Here is a 22,475-nt window from a genome sequence, read left to right on the forward strand (position 1 = left end):
TCAGAGGTTAGGAGTTGTTTGTGGAGTTATCAGAATTCAAACCCAGGAATCCTTACTTTAGGCTACTGTCTGGAGACAGTGGGGCAAAACACCGGCAATGTATTTGTTGTTGTTTTACTTTCTGACATCCTGTGGACCTTATCTGGCAGGAAGAAAACTACCATCTTTAAATTCTTTTTTTCCCTCATCTTTAAATTCTGACTGCCAAATTGAGAGATAGATTTCTTCTATTATAATAACTAAGATTTCTGAGGCTGAGAGCTCTGTCTCTCTCTCATTCATCATTCTTGGTTTTGATGACTTAATTGAGAACATGCAGCAAACAAAACAGTTTCTTAACTCAGTGATGAACTCATTTTCACTCATTTATTCAGGTGGTATGATTTACCTAATACTTTTTTTCTATTCTTTAACCCACCAAATGGGAGAGTGAGAGTATGAAAGAACTAGAAAGAAAAACTAGCAGGCTTTACCGGATGTACAAGTTGAAATACAACAGTACATTCTCCATAATTATTTTTTGAACCAACTAGTTCTGCCCTCAGGATGTTTTATGAGATTCTAGGTACATTATATACACTAGCTTAATGAATATAATACTGTGGCAGTTATTTTAGGGTTAATTACTTTTGCTTAATATATATTGGCCAATTCGGTGTGATTCATCACCACTACGTGTTTCTTTCCTTCTCTTTTTGTTAGTGATAAACAAGTTGTTTTTTTTTTTATCCTAACTTTCATCCTTGTGGGATTTTGCCCATCAAATAGAATTTCATCTCCTAAAGTAACAATACTATCATGACTACTTTTGTCATTAATATACTAGAACAGAATTTTTCCACTGGAGGAAATATTAAAGCACTAGAGGGAAGGATAAGCAATTAGCAATAAGGACTGCAATCTGTGTGTGGTGTGTGCATGCTAAGTTGTGTTTGGCTTTGTGACCTTATGGATCATAGCCTGCCAAGCTCTTGGGCCCATGGCATTCTCCAGGCAAGAAACCTGGAGTGGGTTACCATGCCCTCCTCCAGGGGATCTTCCTGACCTAGGGATTGAGCCCATGTCTCTTGTGTCTCCTGCATTGGCAAGCAGATTCTTTACCCCTGGAGCCACCTGGGAAGCCCTCTGTATGTGGTACTTTGTGATAAATGCTGAGACAGGAGACTCAATAAAAGACCTTGTGAGGTTGTTTCAATTAATAGGGTATCATATGCAAGCCTTACTATCCTCCAGTCTTAGGTTTGGAGAGTTAGGGTCCGCCTGTGTGATATGGGTTCTTCTTTGAAGGAGCAGTGTGTCTCAGTAAAGAATGAGCAGGTAATCAAGAGTATGTAGTCTTTTGAGTATTTAATCTTCAAGAGCTACAGAAAGCCCAAGAAAGCTGAATAAGTAGTTCTTAGTTGTAAAAGGCTTGCTGAAACTCTACATCCAACATGCACACACTTCTGGTTTCATTTAAAGCCATCAATGTAATGAGGGTTATTATTCTTAGCTGACACAGAATGAACATTAGGCATGTGGATGTGTGTGAATAGCTGGGGAAACCAGCAGCTCATGGAGGCAGGATTGCTGAAAGGAGGAAATAATTAGTTTTTGGAAAGACGATATTTAGAAGTAAGTGAAAAGGTTGATAAAAAATAAAATATAAAAGGCTAGTAGTGGTTTGGGGTCTGGGATTTACTTTTTTAATAAATGGACAGGCTCCCATAAATTTGATGTCTCTTTTTTGGTCAAGCCATGATGTACCTGAGCCCCAAAGAAATGATATGCTTTTGCACTGTAGAATGTTTTAAGAATTTATATTTTTCTTTTTAGAAGACTGGAACTGGAGGAATCAACCTGCCTGACTTCAGGCTATACTACAAAGCTACAGTCATCAAGACAGTATGGTACTGGCACAAAGACAGAAATATAGATCAATGGAACAAAATAGAAAGCCCAGAGATAAATCCATGCACCCACGGACACCTTATCTTTGACAAAGGAGGCAAGAATATACAATGGAGAAAAGACGATCTCTTCAACTTAACAAGTGGTGCTGGGAAAACTGGTCAACCACTTGTAAAAGAATGAAACTAGAACACTTTCTAACATCATACACAAAAATAAACTCTAAATGGATTAAAGATCTAAATGTAACACCAGAAATTATAAAACTCCTAGAGGAAAACACAGGCAAAACACTCTCCGACACAAATCACAGCAGGATCCTCTATGACCCACGTCCCAGAGTAATGGAAATAAAAGCAAAAATAAACAAATGGGACCTAATTAAACTTAAAAGCTTTTGCACAATGAAGGAAACTATAAGCAAAGTGAAAAGACAGCCTTCAGAATGGGAGAAAATAATAGCAAGCAACTGACAAAGAATTAATCTCAAAAATATACAAGCAACTCCTGCAGCTCAATTCCAGAAAAATAAATGACCCAATGAAACAATGGGCCAAAGAAATAAACAGATATTTCTCCAAAGACAACATACAGATGGCTTACAAACACATGAAAAGATGCTCAACATCACTCATTATCAGAGACATGCACATCAAAACCACAGTGAGGTACCATTTCACGCTGGTCAGAATGGCTGCTATCCAAAAATCTACAAACAATAAATGCTGGAGAGGGTGTAGAGAAAAGAGAACCCTCTTACACTGTTGGTGGGAATGCAAACTAGTACAGCCACTATGGAGGACAGTGTGGAGATTCCTTAAAAAACTGGAAATAGAACTGCTGTATGACATAGGAATCCCACTGCTGGGCATACACACTGAGGAAACCAGAATTGAAAGTGACATGTGTACCCCAATAATCATTGCAGCACTGTTTACAATAGCCAGGACATGGAAGCAACCTAGATGTCCATCCACAGACGAATGGATAAGAAAGCTGTGGTACATATATACAATGGAATATTACTCAGCCATTAAAAATAATGCATTTGAATCAGTTCTAATGAGGCGGATGAAAGTGGAGCTTATTTTTTTTCCACAGTTTACTTTTTATTTTATTTTGCTTTATAATACTGTATTGGTTTTGCCATACATCAACATGAATCTGCAACAGGTGTACACGTGTTCCCAATCCTGAACCCACCTCCCTCCCCATCCCATCCCTCGGCTTGAAACTGGAGCCTATTATACAGGGTGAAGTAAGCCAGAAAGAGAAACACCAATACAGTATACTAACACATATATATGGAATTTAGAAAGATGGTTACGATAACCCTGTATGCGAGACAGCAAAAGAGACACAGATGTATAGAACAACCTGTTGGACTCTGTGGGAGAGGGAGAGGGTGGGATGATTTGGGAGAATGGCATTGAAACATGTATATTATTATATGTGAAATAGATCACCAGTCCAGGTTTGATGCACGAGACAGGGTGCTCAGGGTTGATGCACTGGGATGACCCAGAGGGATAGGATGGGGAGGGAGGTTGGGGGATGGTTCAGGATGGGGAACACATGTAAACCGATGGCTGATTCATGTCAATGTATGGCAAAAACCACTGTAATATTGTAAAGTAATTAGCCTCCAATTAAAATGAATAAATAAGAATTTATATTTTTCTTTTTAGATGATATCACTCCATTTGGGGCCTTTCTAAGCTTATAGCCAATGAGAACCAAGTATCTATACAAGTGGGGTTGGGGTGGGGAGACAGTTGGGGGGTTAGAATTGGTAAATTGGGTTTTGTAAGAAAGCCTTAAATAAAACCTCATTTATAAAATGTCTTAAGTCTCTAATGGGAGCCCTGGATTTGAACTGACTTCCACAGAATGATTTTTCAACAGAGTCAAGATAATATTAGCATCAGTTTCTGTGATAGGTGATTCCTTTTTTCCTAAGAAAGGACAACCCCCCCAAAAAAGGAATAAAGTTTATAAATTTATAAAGATGAAACTTTAGACCTGCTTGAGTTTGAATCTGGGAGGGAGCACAGGAGTGGAGAGAATGCTGGCTGTGAGTCCATATGATCCATATTCTAATTTCACGTGAGCCTCTTCACATTGGTATGGACTCCTCTGTCCACGGAATTCTCCAGGCAAGACTACTGGAGTGGGTTGCCATTCCCTCCTTCAGGGGGATCTTCTCGACCCAGGGATAAAACCGAGATCTCCTTCATTGCAGACATATTCTTTACTGTTGGAGCCACCAGGGAAACACTGGGGCACACTAATCAAACCCTTTGAACCCAAGTCTTCTCATCAGTCAAATGGGATTGATAATATCTACTTAAATAGTGGACAGAAAATTCCAAATATACTAGACATATAGTAAGCACTCAATAAAAAGGTAGCTTTATCTTATAATAAGCCATACTGGAAAAACATGAAAGACTATATATTATATATATCTATATCTATCTATCTATCTATCTATCTATCTATATATATATATGTATAAAACATATATCTTCCCTCATGGCTCAGTGGTAAAGAATCTGCCTGCAATGCAGGAGACATGGGTTCAATCCCTGGGTCAGAATGATCTCCTGGAGGAGGGCATGGTAACCTGTTCTAGTATTCTTGTCTGGAAAATTCCATGGACAGAGGAGTCTAGTGGGCTACAGTCCATGGGGTCGCAGAGAATTGGACACGACTGAAGCAACTGAGCATGCACAAATGCATATATACAACTGAATCACTTTGCTGTACACCAGAAACTAACATTATAAATCAACTGTACTTCAATTAAAAAATATATTTAAAAAGTCATGAGAAAAAAGGTAGTTCTGTCGATCCTTTGAAACGTCCCATCGCTCTCTCCCTCATGCTCCTGTGAGAATCCTGGGGACACGCCCTTCCTCTGGTTCTGCAAAACTCTCTGCCCCTCCCCTCACCTTCGGTGTCACGGCAGTCACAGCACTCCTGGGCATTGGTGGGGTCGGAGGCATTGCAGCAACGCAGGCAGCGGCTGTCGTCCACGTGCAGCACCAGGTTGGCAGGACACACGGTACAGTTCCTGCTGCCAGGTCCCTTGCATTCTATGCAGCTCTCGTGGCACTTTTCACAGTTAAATTTCTCCCCCTGTTAAGAACAATCAGATTCCTTTTGAGTGTGGAGAAATTAACAAGGCACTGAGAGTTCCCAGATGGGGGTTCCCTCTCCTCTGGATAAAGGAAGGAAGCAGGTTGGGGATAGCAGAAAGGTGATTTGCTCTGGGTCCATTTTAACTCTTCTGGGTGAAAGAAAGAACCAGCTGTCTGCACTCGAGGGAGCCAGTGTTGAGCTTTTCCTATGAGATCTGCTGGTAATAATAGTGAGAGAATAAGCTTCTAGAAGAGCTCAGGTCACACCCTGACAGCCATGTGCTGTACCTGGTCAAGGACAAGTTTTGTTTGGTCCATACTCAATTGGATTTCATGGTTTAAAAAAATTTGAACTCATTGCCTACATTTCAAAACTGGGATATTTCACACATAAGTCAGTTCTGAGTTTCTCTTTCAAAACTATCAGACTTATCAACACTGGATTCATCACTCCCATATCACAGATGGAGTTGAGTGGCAGTGGCCCCTTTTTATGCTCTCCTATTTGATACAATCCTCAGAATGTGCTCTGATGTCACCAACACATAGATGCAATGTAATATTCTGCCTATGGTCAAGTCTGCCCTGTTTTGTTTCTTTTTTTTTTTTGACCCAACACTCTTCACTCATTTACATGATCTGCCCTGCCTCTATGGCTATTAAGATTCTTATATGCCTCTGCCCTCAGTTCAGTTCAGTTGCTCAGTCGTGTCTGACTCTGTGTGACCCCATGAACCGCAGCATGCCAGGCCTCCCTGTCCATCACCAACTCCCGGAGTCCACCCAAACCCATGTCCATTGGGTCAGTGATGCCATCCAACCATCTCATCCTCTGTCGTCTCCTTCTCCTGCCCTCAATCTTTCCCAGCATCAGAGTCTTTTCAAATGAGTCAGCTCTTCGCATCAGGTGGCCAAAGTATTGGAGTTTCAGCTTCAACATCAGTCCTTCCAATGAACACCCAGGACTGATCTCCTTTGGGATGGACTGGTTGGATCTCCTTGTAGTCCAAGGGACTCTCAAGAGTCTTCTCCAACACCACAGTTCAAATGCATCAATTCTTCTGCGCTCAGCTTTCTTTATATTCTCACATCCATGTATGACCACTGGAAAAACCATAGTCTTGACTAGATGGACCTTTGTTGGCATAGTAATGTCTCTGCTTTTGAATATGCTGTCTAGGCTGGTCATAACTTTCCTTCCAAGGAGTAAGCATCTTTTAATTTCATGGCTGCAATCAACATCTGCAGTAATTTTGGAGTCCCCCAAAATAAAGTCAGCCACTGTTTCCACTGTTTTCCCATCTATTTGCTATGAAGTGTTGGGACCAGATGCCATGATCTTAGTTTTCTGAATGTTGAGCTTTAAGACAACTTTTTCACTCTCCTCTTTCACTTTCATCAAGAGGCTCTTTAGTTCTTCACTTTCTGCCATAAGGGTGGTGTTATCTGCATATCTGAGGTTATTGATATTTCTCCCGGCAATCTTGATTCCAGCTTGTGCTTCATCCAGCCCAGCATTTCTCGTGATGTACTCTGCATATAAGTTAAATAAGCAGGGTGACAATATACAGCCTTGATGTACTCCTTTTCTTATTTGGAACCAGTCTGTTGGTCCATGTCCAGTTCTAACTGTTGCTTCCTGACCTGCAAACAGGTTTCTCAAGAGGCAGGTCAGGTGGTCTAGTATTCCCATCTCTTTAAGAATTTTCCATAGTTTATTGTGATCCACATAGTCAAAGGCTTTGGCATAGTCAATAAAGCAGAAATAGATGTTTTTCTGGAACTCTCTTGCTTTTTCCATGATCCAGCGAATGTTGGCAATTTGATCTCTGGTTCCTCTGCCTTTTCTAAAACCAGCGTGAACATCTGGAAGTTCACGATTCACGTATTGCTGAAGCCTGGCTTGGAGAACTACTTAGCTAGCATGTGAGATGAGTGCAGTTGTGCAGTAGTTTGAGCATTCTTTGGCTTTGCCTTTCTTTGGGATTAGAATGAAAACTGACCTTTTCCAGTCCTGTGGCCACTGCTGAGTTTTCCAAATTTGCTGGCATATTGAGTGCAGCACTTTCACACCATCATCTTTCAGGATTTGAAATAGCTCTACTGAAATTCCATCACCTCCACTAGCTTTGTTTATAGTGATGTTTCCTAAGGCCCACTTGACTTCACACTCCAGGATCTCAGGCTCTAGGTGAGTGATCACACCATCATGATTATCTGGGTCATGAAGATCTTTTTTGTACAGTTCTTCTGTGTATTTTTGCCATCTCTTCTTAATATCTTCTGCTTCTGTTAGGTCCTTACCATTTCTGTCCTTTATTGAGCCCATCTTTGCATTAAATGTTCCCTTGGTATCTCTAATTTCTTGAAGAGATCCCTAGTCTTTCCCATTTTATTGTTTTCTTTGCATTGATCGCTGAGGAAGGCTTTCTTATCTCTTCTTGCTATTCTTTGGAACTCTGCATTCAAATGGGTATATCTTTCCTTTTCTCCTTTGCTTCCCTTCTTTTCACAGCCTGTACCATAGGATAATATAAATTGTGACTGTGTAGCTAACACAGTGAAATATCAGTGGAAAGATTGTTGAGAGATTAGATAAAGTGACTTCCCTCCCAATAGGCTGCTTCGTTTCACTGGTGCTGAAAATGTGGATGAGGGAACATACCTTCTTATTTCACTTCTGCACTTTGGAAGGCAGAAAAAGAAGGAATGGAAATTGCCACTGCTTGACAAGTTCCAGGTGCTGATAAGATGCTTTCTCAGCTGAGATTTCATCAAATCCTGGATTAGGAGTCAGAACCCCTGGGTTTAATCCCAACTTCGTTATTTACTAGTTGTATAATCTTTATCAGTGTACTGCATTTAACCTCTTAGATTCTCAGTTTCTCCAAAGTGTACTCACCCAAATTAAAGAGAGTGGCATATGTGAATATGCTGGGTCATGTGTGTTTTACCATTTACTTAATTTCTAAAGTTTGGAAACACAATCACGAAGTTAGTGGACTCAGGTATACCTAAGGCTGATTCATGTTGAGGTTTGACAGAAAACAGCAAAATTCTGTAAAGCAGTTATCCTTCAGTAAAAAATAAATAAATTTTTTTAAAAAGTGGACTTGGAATCCATGGTTTCTAGGCTAGCAAATGAAACGTCTCTCTCTTGATAGTCTGTGAAGGGAGGAGGTGAAGGACCAACATCGGTTGTGTAGTTCTAACATTCTTCAGATGTTTCAGGTTAGCCAGCAGAGGGGGAGAAGAGAAGACAATTCTTATTTCTGGCATAATATTCCTATGTAGACCTGAAACTTCTAGGGTTGTGAGCAATATATTGTTGTCCTCATTAAATAACTTCCCATTATTTCTCCCAGGTCTTTTCAGCTCCTTTGATTGGAATTAAGGTTACAGATGGGTAGTACCATTATTCCACAATGCAATGGTAGAAGACTTACAAATATTAAACCTGAGCTATAGTGTGTGTAGCAATTTTATGATTTGTTTGGACTTTTCCCAAAATGACAAGCAGAAACTAGCTCACGTCCCTCTGCAGCAATGGTTGAAGGCACACCACACCCAGCTCTGTACCTCTCCCACTCTGTACTCCCCCACAAGACAATCCGAGGTACAGAGTCCTCCCATCAGGTGGTAACTCCACACACAGGATAAGCAGTCCAATGATCCTTTTCCTGAAAGAAAAAAAAAAAGATTCCAAGTTATGAGACTGACCTTAGATTTCAGCCTCTGTCTTGGATCTGAAACAGGAGCAAGGAACATGTCAAATAATTTGAAGTAGAAAGGTGAATTGATTGAGGATATGGAAAAACAAAGTCTATGAGATACCAAGTAAAGACCTAAAAATTATCCAGTTAGTCTAATCAACATAAACTCTCAGTTTGGAAATTATGGGTTAGGAGATGACAGATATTTTGTTACAGCAAAAGAAAAGATTTTCAGAGAATGGCAAGTCATGTAGAAAGTTTTTAGTAGTTTTTACCATTCTGCTTATTGTTTAACTAGTAGAGAGGATGAGAATGATTTGGAGGGCTCCAAAACTTTATAAGTAAATCACGAATGGGCCGTTCCTAATTAAGAAACACCACCAGACTTGCAATTTAAAATGCTAGGGCTAAAAGAATTTAGCAGATCATTTTGTCCAGTAGTTCTTAATTTTGAGCATTGTCATGATAGGTTCCTTTGAAATTCTCTAGAAAGCAGTCAACTCTCTTCTCATAAATTTGACATCCTATTTATTTAATTTTTCAATAAATGTAAACTAATGCCCAGACACATGAATTCATCAGTCAAGGTTACATGGAGAATGGCTGAGCCAAGAGTTAGACCAGGTTTGTTGACTGACAGTGCAGTGCTCTTTGATCATACTACTTGCCTTCACACATGAACCAAGTAGAGGAAGTCTGCTGCCTGTGGAGGTAGTACACTTCTCTCCTAATTCAGAGACCCAAAGAATGACTAACCCAAGCATTTCTTTCTATGCAATTAGCAAGGGATAAATTCTAGAGAGAGTTTGGGAACAGGAGAGCTGAGCATTAGAAAGAGAAGCAGGAGCAGGGAGATAGATGAGGCATGGAATGTGCCTGATACCATGAGCTAGAACGTGATCTATAGAGCCTTCCATTAGAAAAATATTGTAAAGGGTGGTTAGTTGAACTTGAAGTAGAACCTTGAGTCCTCATCTTAAATTCACTACGGATTTCAATCTACTTTTCATATTTGATCTATGAAATATCTATGAACTATCATTTATAATGTTTCTATGAAAAAATGAATTCTGACTTCTGAACAACAGCTCAGATAATAAATCTTTATTACCAAACTTCTTAGATTGGGGGCTGCCTATAGTGATACAAATTCAAAGCCATTCTGTTTCTCTATTCCCTCCAGCTTCACACAGAATTTCCTATATGTTCCGGAACACAATTGTGGTCTCTGATGAAAGAATCAATCTTCTACTTCTTTCCTTCCCCCTCGACAGTTTTCTAAAATATATCTTCAGTGTCTTACTCCAATTTGAAATACAAAACTGTGGGGTTTTTTCCTTTATGAAGAGAAATTAAAGGTAGCAGAAATAAACAGAGGGGGAGAAAAAGGTGTAAAAGGTTAGGTTACAAAATTTGTGTTGTAAGTTTGCTTACATTTTCCCAGGAGGCCAGGAGAAATTTGGCTTGGATTCTGGGAAATTCCCATAGGTAATACCTGTCACCTCTGGGTGACAAGCCAGGACTCCATTTACATCTCCAATGCTGATTTGTTGCAAAATCTGCATACTTAGGATACTCTGTGTCTTTTGCAAAAGGTAGTTTGTTAATTTCCAGAATGTTTTCTATTCTTTTTTTCAAGTTTAACACCTTCCATTTATCATTGCTTTGAAGGATCTGTAGGAACCTTGGGACCTATAAAGACAGCTTTGGTATTTCCCTAAAATTCAGAACAGCTTACCATCTGCTCTCCCTTGGACTGACCCCCACGGGATGAATTCAATAATACAGAGCCACCCCAGGATCTGTCTGTGGTGTCATTCCACACTGGAAGAGAGAGGCAACTTGGGAGAGAGTTAGGAGGCTTTGGTTAACCACCCTGGATTTTTATTAAAACAATTTTGTGTGGAGGATAAATACAAAGTGAAATGCATGAAGGCAAGGAAAGAGCTAATTATAAAGAAACATGGTGCATAAAAGATTCATACTGGTCCTTAGTAGGTTGTCCTTCCCCAACCCCTTTAGTTCTTTTAAGTATTTTGTAACAGCGTAATATTATTGGGCAGTCATATGTGAATGAAACACAATCTACTTGGTAAGTTACTTATTTAGCGTGGGAAATTTCCCCTGGACCCTTTATGCACCCTCATTTCTTAGTCTGACAGCTAATACTTTAAGAAGGAAATAAGTCATCCTTTGTTCTTTCACCCAGTTTACAACCCAGGAGAAAGCTTGTCCCCAAATTTTGCAGTCTCTATATTGCAAAATCAGAAGGCAGCACAAAGATTCATTAACCAGTAAAGGATGTGTGTGGTAGGTGAAGAGAGGATGGCAGAAGAAATGAACATCAAAGATAGAAAGCATTGACCAGGAATACTTGGGGTTCATGTCAAATACAGGAGGGGAGGCACAAACACTCAGGGTGGCTTTAAGATTCAGCCAGCTATGTCCCGCCATCCCTGGAATACCGTCTCAGGGAGGCTGTGTTGATGAACTTTAAGACTTTACTATTATTATTCATTTAGAGCAGTTTTAGGTTTACAACAAACTCTTTGACAGAGAAGTACAAGGATTTTCTGTATACCTCCTGCCTTCACACATGCATAGCCTTCCCATTATTAACATGACTCACCAGAATGGAATTTTTTTTTAAACAAAGATAAACCTTCTTTGACATATTATAATCACCCTAAGTCTGTAGTTTACGTTGGGGTTCCTTCTTTGTGTTGACTATTCTATGGGTTTAGACAAGGGTATAATTACATGTATCCATCATTTTAGTATCATACAGAATATTTTCACTACCCTAAAAATCCTCTGTGCTCTGTCTATTCATCTCTCCCTATCCCACCCCCCAACCCCCCCCCTTAAACGACACCATTTCCACAATGTCACATAGTTGAAATCATACAGTATGAAGCCTTTTCAGAGCTGCCTCTTTCACTAATAGGTATTTAAGTTTCCTCTGTATCTTTTTATGGCTTGATAGCTCATCTCTCTTTAATACTGACAAGTATTCCATTACCTGAAGGTATTGGTGAATTTTTGAGCCTGGGAATGCTCCAAACCATATCATTAATTCACTCAGGAAATCCCAAATACAAGTAAATAAATTCATAGTTTTTTCAAACTGTGCTGACATCACTAAAAATTTTTCCAATCCCCACAAAATTCTTAAAAAGCTGGTGTTGCCCTGTTTTGATTGACTGATGTTAAGAAACATTAACTTACCTAATGATGGTGGCCTGATCCTGGTTAGAAACTATTAACAAATGTTTCTCCTCCCCCAAGTAGCACTGCACTGAACTAGGGAGTTGAGACTTGTGTTTTTATATGTAGGAAATTAAAATACAGTGTTTTATCCGGCAATCCTAGATGGAATGAAAGCCCCTCATATCTAGTAACAGTGGCAGCAGAGGTACTACCTTCAACTTTCCAAAAAACCTCATAGAACGTCAATATTTACTATCACAGGGCCAATGACAATGCAAAGTTCCCACTACTCTCCCACTTTACCCCCAATTCACTGTAATCTCTTGTTTGTTATCTGATCCTGATTAAAAGTTCTGAGCGGCAACTATACATGCCTCTGAAATGGGGGGGGGGGGAGAACACAAATTAATGATTATTTAAATGCAGTTTATTTGGAAGGTAACGCTTTGAAAGATTAAAATCAGTTGTAGATGAGTGAAGAATGGGTACCACTGTATGCTATGGATTCATGGAGCTACCTCAAGAACTGCCAGGAAGTGCTTGGGAGGGGACAAATGGGGGCATCAGATGGGCCTCTGATATGCTGTTCTGCTTCAATCTGAGCAGCAGCAGCAGCCCTGATTATTTACATAATAGGATTCAGCCAAAGGTTTCATCTGAAGAAGATGGCCTACTGCTAAAATACAATCTGAAACCGCTGTTGTAAATTAGAAATAAGCTGTCCAATATGGTAGCTCCTAGCCATACAGTTAGAGAAGGAAATGGCAACCCACTCCAGTATTCTTGCCTGGAGATTCCCAGGGACAGAGGAGCTGGTGGGCTGCCATCCATGGGGTCTCACAGAGTGGGACACTACTGAAGTAACTTAGCAGCAGCAGCAGCCATACAGTGACTATTGAACACTTGTAATGTAGCTACTCCAATTTGAGTTGTGCATAAATATAAAATAAACATCAGATTTTGAGACTCAGTACAAAAGAAAGTATAATCTAAATAATTTTCATATTGATATGTTAAACATTTTTATGTTGATTAATATATTATTAATTTTATTCATTTTCAAAATGTGACTATGAAAAATACTAATATATATCTGCCTTAGATTATCTTTCTATTGATCAGAGGTGACACACCATGCTGTGAGATACATAAAAAAGAAATTCTAGGACTACTATGAAAAGCACATGACCATTCCCAGGATAGTTGAGGTTTTCCACTAGCCTATAAGTACTTTCTAGCTATGAGAATCCCAGGGACAGAGGAGCCTAGTGGGCTGCTGTCTATGGGGTCACACAGAGTCGGACACGACTGAAGCAACCTAGCAGCAGCAGCAGCAACAGCAGCAGCTATGAGTAACGGAGAAGGCGATGGCACTCCACGCCAGTACTCTTGCCTGGAAAATCCCATGGATGGAGAGGAGCCTGGTAGGCTGCAGTCCATGGGGTCGCTAAGAGTCGGACACGACTTAGTGACTTCCCTTTCACTTTTTACTTTCACGCATTGGAGAAGGAAATGGCAACCCACTCCAGCGTTCTTGCCTGGAGAATCCCAGGGACGGGGGAGCCTGGTGGGCTTCCGCCTATGGGGTCGCACGGAGTCGGACACGACTGAAGTGACTTAGCAGCAGCAGCTATGAGTAATGGAATGTTTATGTTACTTAGAGTTACTTTAAAATAATACAAAAACTGTATTGAGCCTTCTCACCAAGTTTTTCCCCTCTTCGTGTTAAGACAATGGGGGTGGGGTGGGGGCGGGTGTTACGGTTGCAACCAGCGAAGGAGGAGGGAGGTCGTGGCTGGGTGTTTCAAAAAAACCCAACAGGTTACATCTTAGCTGGAAGAGGCGGTCCCAGGCTGGAGATGGAGACCGTGAGCGCCACGCGGGGCGGTACCCTGGCCTGGCTCAGCCGCCCCGCAATTAGCATTATGGGCTGCAGATTCCTCCTGACCTGCTGTGGTTTCCTTTCTGTGTGTGTGTGTGTGTGTGTGTGTGTGTTTTCCTCGCAGCATTTTGCTCCTTTACTTGCAGCTTCTAGAAAGATTCTGATGAAATTCCCAGCCCTTCTGCTTTAGTTCCCTCTTGCGGAAGCTTCTATGCTTTCTCTCCAATTCCTCTAGTTCTTTCTGTTTTCCTTTGCTCTGCTCCTCCTGTGCCTCTGCCTCTCTGGCGCTCTTCTTCTGTCTGCTGTTTCAGCTGCAGAAACTTCTGCCGCTTGAGAAACCAGTTCTTAATTGAGGCCTCACTCAGGTGTTTGATCTAATCAAAAGAAACCTGGAGGCCACAAACCACGGCTTTGTAAGCCTCGCCTGTATACGTGTCACCCCGCGCAAGCCGCCCGCGGCTCGGAAGACCCGTCGTGCTGGACCCCAGAGGTCCAGTGTCCCCCAGACTGAATGTGTGGAAGTTCGGGTCGGTCACCTCCTGCCAGCCGGGGTCACCTGCCGTATTTCCTCAGACTTAGGCTCCTCGAGCAAAACCTCCTCGCTCAGCTTCTCCGAGCCCTCCTCCTTCAGGAGGAGCCATTTTCTGGTTTGGCCTGTCGCGGCAGCGTTTTGTTCACTCCTTCCATCACAGGTGAAGGAGTCCCATAGTGGCGGGTGGTGAAATCCATTTTGAACTCTGCCGTGCTCACCTTGAGGACGTCAGCGAAGCTGCTGAGCTGACTGGTCTTGCCCTGGAGGCGGGCCAGGAAAGAACTGACTACTGTAGTCTCCACCTCACGCTTGAAGTGGAGGAGGCCTGTGGTGCTCTTGGAAAGCCGGTGCGCGTGCCATGCCCTCCAGCGTCTCCATCACTTCCTCGTTGGAGATGGACTTCTTGTCTGCCTCAGCTGCGGGGGCGGGCATCCTGATGGTCATGATGCATTGAGGTAGAGATTGTACAGAGCGCAGAGCTCCCCTGCCTTAGGTGTGTTGAGGACCGCGGTCAGTTCAGTTCAGTCACTCAGTCGTGTCTGACTCTGCGACCCCATGAATTGCAGCACTCCAGGCCTCCCTGTCCACCATCAACTCCCAGAGTTCACCCAAACTCAAGTCCATCGAGTCGGTGATGCCATGCAGCCATCTTATCCTCTGTCGTCCCCTTCTCCTCCTGCCCCCAATCTCTCCCAGCATGAGTCTTTTCCAATGAGTTAACATTTCACATCAGGTGGCCAAAGTATTGGAGTTTCAGCTTTAGCAGCATTCCTTCCAATGAACACCCAGGACTGATCTCCTTTAGATTGGACTGGTTGGATCTCCTTACAGTCCAAGGGACTCTCAAGAGTCTTCTCCAACACCACAGTTCAAAAGCATCAATTCTTTGGTGCTCAGCTTTCTTCACAGTCCAACTTTCACATCCATACATGACCACTGGAAAAACCATAGCCTTGACTAAACGGACATTTGTAGCTGCTACCATAACCTGGGCCTTGGGCAGGTGCGGGGCTCTTCCTGCAAACCAGACCTCTGCTGCCCTGGCTTGAGGTCCCCACCATTGCCCGCAGGAGCCCTTGAAGTAACACGCTGTCGCTGCCACCCATTCCTGTGACCGTGCCAAGTGCTAAAGATGCCAAGGTAAGCAAGACACATTACTGTGTGCCTTTGAGGATCTCAGTCTAGAGGAAGAGAGACAAAAAAGTAAGCAAGCAATTATAAAATATGCCCTTTTGACCGCAGGGATCTTGTTTTTCCTGTTCACAGTTGTACTGATATTGTCTGGGTCATACTGCTTGATAAGTGTTGCATAAATAAAAAGGTGAATGATTATAGAGTACTTATCAAACACAGATAAGTGGAGACTGGTTGCAGGAGGCTTTCTAGAGACAGTGCTGACTCTAATGGGTGGAAACGAGGTAGCCAGACAAAACAGGCTGGAGAAGTACTCCAGAAGGAGAAGCAGCATGGTTGGCTCAGGTTTACAGTAAATAATTGTGCTTGGATAAGAGGATGGTGGAGGAGGAGGAGGGGTGAGAGGTGACTATGAGCAGAGTCTCATTATGAAGAACTTCCTATGCAAAGCTACTAAGTTAAGATTCTACCCTGAAATCAATGGAGAGTCTTATTAGCAGAGAGACGTCCTACAGTATTAGTCAGGTAGAAAGATCAGTCTGAGAGCTTAACAGAGGACTGGTTGGTTACAGAGTGCCTGACATTTTTTGATTTGCAAAAAGAGATTAGAATTTATTTGTTTTCTATTCATTCATCCATTTGGTAAACACTTAATGAAAACTTACTATGTATGATACTCTAGACTAGAAATAGGGGCTATAAAATGAATGTGGTCCAGTCCTTGCTTTGAGGGTCTTACAATTAGTGAGAGAGACAGACATGTTTAATTGAAATGTAATGTAAAAACAGCTGTGACTAAAATTAGCAAGAAGAAAGATTTCTGGGAAGACTAAGTAAAGCTTCACAGAGAAGACTGCATTCAACCTGGGTCTTTAACTTGAGAGTTAATAGTGTTGTTCTCCAGGAGGAAGAAATGCACAGATAAAAGTCATGAAGGAATAAAAGTGATGATCTATTTGGTGGCTGCTGAGTGGTTCTGGGTGGTTCCAGGTTCAAGGTATATGGAAGGAGAGTTGAGACCATAAACTAAGAGGACTGACTGAGGAAAGAATTCAGTTACTTTTTAAAGATAGAAAACATTTATTTAAAGTATCAGGAAAAAGAGTGAGTGCATAGATTGGAGAGATGGCTATACCATGTTCATAAGCGTGATGACTCCAGATTGTAAAGATGGATTTCAGGGCAATGCATTAATATCCAAGGGATTCTTTAAATGATATGTGACTGATTATAAAATTTATATAGAAAAAGAGCAAGTTAATAGCCAAGATGATTGGAATGTATCCTACCAGCCATCAATATTAATCTAATATATTTTAAGAATAAAAACATCATAGGAGGTATTTATTTCTTAAATGTTGAGAGGAATTCACCATAATATTCTATGTCAGACTATGGAGAAAAATGAGCAAAGTTGAATTTTAGAAAGATTGCTCTGGCATTACTTATTGTGCAGGATGACCTGGGTATGGAGTAGCAAGACCAGAGTTGGGGTGGTATGCCGACTATTTCAGAAGATCATCTAAGATGCTAAGAATAAAGAATCAGGATAGTAGGAATTGAGAAAGAAATCTGAGCAGAGAAATGTTTAGTGGGGAGAATAAATAGCCCTTGAAGTTTACCATTATTGGAGGGTATGTGAGTGTACAGGAGGCAAATGAAAGATAACTTCAAGATATCAGACCTGGGCAATTGGTTGGACAGTGGATCCATTAACAGAAGGAGTGAATATCAGAGGAAACCCAGATTGTATTTACTCTGGGACATGTTGATTCTAAGAATCTCTGAGACAGACAAGTAGGTCTCTGGAGAAGAAGATGGAGCTTGGAACAATTTTAGGCCAACATAGTTGTTGAAATAACGAAATTAATTCTGCCTGGCAGATTCCAAGTTAGTCAGGCAGAGAAGGAAGGCAGTAGGTGGAAAACACTTGCTGTAGGGGATGATGTCTGTATCTGGGCCTTGAAGGATGGGAGGATCTGATGAGGCAGCAGTGTGGTGCAGGAGCAGTTAGGGGTAGAGGACTGATGCGCAGAAGCTGAAAGAGAGCACTGGGTGCTGATCTTAGAGAGGATGGGCTGTGAGGTTGGCAAGCAAGAGGAAACTCCAAAGGTGATGAAAGGAGAGAAGGACGAAGCAGAAAGAAAAACTTTGCATTTTTCCATTCACGTGCAAAATGATTAGATGGGCCCTCACCTTTGCATTTATCACAGGTCGGGTGGCATCTCTCACAGGTCTGGGTACTTTGCTCCACGTAGTGATGCTCTGGACAGGTGCGATGACACTGTCCTTTGGAGCGGAGCAGAAAGAAGAATGGATCGCAGGACAGGCAGTCTGTGGGCTGCGGTCCCTGGCAGGCCTTGCAGCTCCTGCTGCACCTCTTGCACTGTCCTGTGGAGTTTTCTGCATAATATCTGAACCAAGGAGAGAAGCAAAGGATCAGTACTAAGCTTGCTCAGAGGTTGGGTGTGGTGGGAAAAATCATGGTTACAAACTGAGTGCTTTTAGAATCTACTTATTAGATTCATTACCAATTATACTAATACATCTATTGAATCTCAGTTTCTTATCCATAAATTGGACATTACAATCCCTCTCTGCTATTTGTGGGGATTAAGTTAGATGACACACCTGGAAGGACCTAGCACAGATCACACCAAGTTGTTGTTCAGTTGCTCAGTCAAGTCTGACTCTTTGAGATCTCAAGGACTGTAATCAGCCAGGCTCCTCTATCCATGGAATTCTCCAGGCAAGAATACTGGAGTGGATTGCCATTCCCTTCTCCAGGGAATCTTCCTAATCCAGGGATTGAACCTGGGTCTCTTGCATTGCAGGCAGATTCTTTAGTGTCTGAGTCATCAGGGATGCCCCCCTTCCTTTTTTTTTGCATGAGGTGACTATGAAATCACTTGAACCTCATAGCCTGGAAGAGGATCTCGTGTATAATTACAAACAGTAACTGGGCCTTAAAAACGTTCTGAGGTTAAACACCAAAATAATGATATGCGTGGGGTCAGGGTACAGAAGAGTATACACCTGCCTTCTCAAGGGGATTTAACATACAAAGTTTATGCATGTGGATCAGCGATTTTATGAAAGGAACTATTTCAATAAAATAGCCACTTATATCTAATTAATACCCTATTTATTCCCCATTTAAGGGATTTATGGCAACTTGTACCTCACTTCCAAAAGGGAACTTCACTTACTATGGAGTAGTTGTTTTCTTAATTGCATGTTCTGCAATCTTTTCAGATTTGTGTGTGTGTGTGTGTGTGTGTGTGTGTGTGTGTCTGCATAAGAGTATCTCATGATTTGATTTGAGGAAGATGGAGATTCTTTATATGGCATCCAGATTTTTCAAGCACTTACTAAGATAAAGATGAAGGTCTGAGCCAGGCCATCCCATTCCCTGTCTAGTCTGGCAGGAACCTTTCTTTATTGATTTATGTGACTGGTGTGTTTTGAGAGCTGCTAATGTGTGTGGCTCTGTGCTGAATGTTGTAGAAACTTGTGTGTAAAGTAAGATGTGTTTTTCTTCCAGGAGCTTATAATTTTCTGGGAAAGAGATATATAAGAAGAATAGGCTCTTACAAAGTCTTTGTATTACTCACCTTAACTCTTTATTAAGCATGTGTTGAATGAATGAGGTGAATCAAAACGCAAGACAATGATACAAGCAGTAATTGCTGCCGAACTGAAGATAAGAGATGTGCGCATTTGGTCAAGAGCATCTGGGGAAAGTCCAAGATTATAGCCCTGCAATTTGGGTCTGGAAACTCTCAATGCTTTAGGTTACTGGCTGGGGAGGAAGAGTTAACACTAGACCTGTAATCAGTCTTTATTTTTTCTGGGGATGCCTGGTGGCAGAAGAGATGACCCAGTCAAATCCTCTTCCAAATGTGCTGGTAACCAGACCTTCTGATAAACACACTCACAGTGTTTCCTAGCAGAATAAGCATAGGATGGAGAGCTCTTATCTGTGAGATGCTTTTAAAAGGACACATCTGTGTATCTAGGTTGCTTATGGAAGCGAAACCTGCAATTTGTGGATTAATGGGGGCATGGCAGGTTGGAGAATTAGTGGGGTAAAAGTGGAGATATTTAATGGAAATTGTGCCCTTTATAAAAATCAATGCTCCATGTCCATTGCTTAGACCTCGTGTATTAAATATGATCAGAACAGATCCAGAGGAGAAAGAACCTACCTTCATGGTCATGGACTTCTCTAAGAGAAGAATCACCTCTGCCTTGTAATTTTTGTGTCCTTCCGATTGGTGATGTTTGGCACATGGGTCTGACTTGACAGTCTGACACTGTGTGTTATTTCATTGGGTCCCTCTGCCTTTCCTGTTTCCTCTTCCATTACTGTGAACTGGCTGAAATCCTCTAGAGAGCAATTACATTTGGGTTGGACTCTCATCTTTGTTTCTTACTGGCAGTAAGACTTCAGTCTGGCTATCTAAGTGTTCCAAGAGTTAGCTTCCTCATACGCAGAATGGGTTTGCCAACAGTGAGATCTGGAGTGGTTATGGGCTAGTGTGTTGAGCACCTTACCCTTCTCTGCACTGGGTCAGGCACTCCTGTCCCAGCTGGAACCAGCCTGGCTGGCAGGAGAGGCATTGCATGCTGTGTCGTCCTTCACATGTCCTACAAGAGCTGTGGCAGGGGGCACACCGGTGGCTGTCCTCATCAGCGTAGTAGCCTTCGGGGCAGTCCTGCACGCAGGTTGTGTCTGCCAAGGGAGGAAAGAGTCTGACTTGATGTCAAGCATGACATGGGTTTTCCAAAGCTCTATATGCTCCCCACTGTTTACCGGGATTGGGGGCAATGAGAGGGGATGCAGGAGGAATGAGACAGTGACGCTGTGGGCTGATGGATATCTAAGGAGCTAAGATGAATGTCCAAGAATCAACCATAGGTCATTAGGAGTTGAGGAAAAACAGAAGTCACAGTGGATGGATTGTGGTGGGCAGGACAGAAACCACTGTCGTCAGAGTGTGCAGGAGGAAGTTATGGGTCTCCCAGGATGGGGAGAACATTTGGGGCAGGGGCACTGGGACGGCAGGAATCAGGGCTCCATTGAAGAAAACAGAGTGCAGGGCCAGTGCGATGACAAGTTCTTACAGTTTCAACTATTTTTAGCCTAAACTATGAGATTTTACCCTCAGCTTTGCTGTGCTATCCAGACAGTGTGACTCTTGAAATACAAGTGAATTAAAATGAAATTTTAAACTTTGTTTCCTCAGTGGTAGGAGGACAGACATACAACATTACCATTGAGACACAAAGTTCTCTGGGCAGTGAGACTCTTTTTGGCCGTGTATTTAAAGAATTAGATTCTAACCATGAATCCTCTGCTCAGCAAGAGGAGTAGGGGGTTTGTTGTTCAGCCCCACATAACCCCAGTCCTTCCTCCACCCATCCCGGTGGAGTCTTGATTCTTGCCTTTTCACCTTCCTTGACAGTATTTAGGGGGTGGAAGGCAAGGGTGGATTCATGATAAAGTTAAAACATGAGATTTTCTGGCTTCACAGTTTAACATGCAGTCTTAGAGGCACCTTCTTCCCTGACTTCTGCTTAACCTCATAGAACAGAAGCCAGGCTCTCCTGCCTTATTAATATGAGCCACTGGTCACAAACCTCTAGACCAGAAGCCGGTTTGTCTCTGTGACTTCAATCAGCATTTGCACAGGCACTGGTGGGAACAACAACCAAAAACCCCTAAATGATATTAGCGTTGCTGTTAGTGCTGTCGATCCACCCAAACTCTGTCCTGGAGACTCTGAGCTGCTTAGGGACAGCGGTCATGTCATTCATCTCTGCTTTTACAGCACCCAGCACAATGCCAGTTTTGGTTCAGTGGCTATTCTGTTAAAGATGAATGTTCACAGTGGTTTATTGTCTAGCTAATGTTATCTAGTTAACTAGGGGGGAGGCCTGAATCCCCCTAAGCTGAAGCACCTGTGTATTAGGTTCCTCTTACCACAAATGTGTAGGCTTAGAATAGTGCAAATTTATTATTCTGGAAGTCAGAAGTCTAACGTGGGTCTAGGGGATTGTGTTCCTTTTAGAGACTCTGAGGGAAGATCTGTTTCTTTGCTTTTTCTAACTTCTAAAGGTCATCTGCCTGCCTTGGCTTGTAGCCTTCTCCTCCAGTTTCTTCTCAATGTTCCAATGGTCTGACGTCACATAGACTTCAACTACTGACTCTGATTTGTCCTGCCTCCCTCTTATAAGGACCCTAGTGATAATACAGAATAGTCCTATTGAATTAATCACATCTGCAAATATTTTTTGCCATGTAAAGTAACATATTCATGGGGTCTGAGGATTAGGTTGTGTACATTTTTAGGCCGGTGGCTCAAGAGGTTAAAGCGTCTGCCTGGAATGCAGGAGACCCGGGTTTGATCCCTGGGTCAGGAAGATCCCTTGGAGAAGGAAATGGCAACCCACTCCAGTACTCTTGCCTGGAGAATCCCATGGAGGGAACAGCCTTGTAGGCTACTAGTCCATGGGGTCGCAAAGAATCGGACACAACTGAGCGACTTCACTTTCACTTTATTCAGACTACCACAACCTCCAGAGGAGTTATCTAGTGTATAAGTAGCCTCACCCTGATGGGGTGGCGGTAAGGGGCAGGGTGGGAGAATATGAGAAGACCAGGTCTTTGACATCGTGCATCCAGCTTTGGCAGGGACCACAAATACTGAAATCTCGGTTCTAGTCTAATTTATATCTCTAGTTAGAAGATCACTTTGTAGTGATACGATGTCTTCTGTCTGTATGAAGTCACCTGAGGTGGTCTCTGGTAACACTCTAGATTGGGGATAATTAGAAAAGAAGCTTTGGGCATTGGGATGAGACAGGGGATCTGGAATGGTCTCAAGAAGCAGCAACTGCTGGGAAGAAGGTTTACTGAGATATGTGAAAGCAGAGCTAAGACCGATGGATAAGGAAGACTGAAGTCC

The 22,475-nt window shown here is 42.1% G+C and overlaps 1 protein-coding gene across 2 annotated transcripts in view; it reads right to left on the reverse strand.

Moving 5' to 3' along the window:
* The window catches only part of PCSK5 (proprotein convertase subtilisin/kexin type 5), a 503,732-nt gene that overhangs the window by 3,611 nt on the left and 477,646 nt on the right, over positions 1-22,475 (reverse strand). For both annotated transcript variants that reach the window (XM_069576329.1, XM_069576328.1), the window contains 4 exons: positions 20,062-20,239; positions 17,701-17,918; positions 8,613-8,713; positions 4,845-5,031 (listed from right to left, as the gene is read on the reverse strand). In XM_069576329.1, coding sequence (XP_069432430.1) covers positions 4,845-5,031; positions 8,613-8,713; positions 17,701-17,918; positions 20,062-20,239 — 684 coding nt within the window. The remainder of the gene's footprint in view (positions 1-4,844; positions 5,032-8,612; positions 8,714-17,700; positions 17,919-20,061; positions 20,240-22,475) is intronic.

Source organism: Ovis canadensis, chromosome 2 (assembly GCF_042477335.2).
Source record: "Ovis canadensis isolate MfBH-ARS-UI-01 breed Bighorn chromosome 2, ARS-UI_OviCan_v2, whole genome shotgun sequence".
Taxonomy (NCBI): Eukaryota; Metazoa; Chordata; class Mammalia; order Artiodactyla; family Bovidae; genus Ovis; species Ovis canadensis.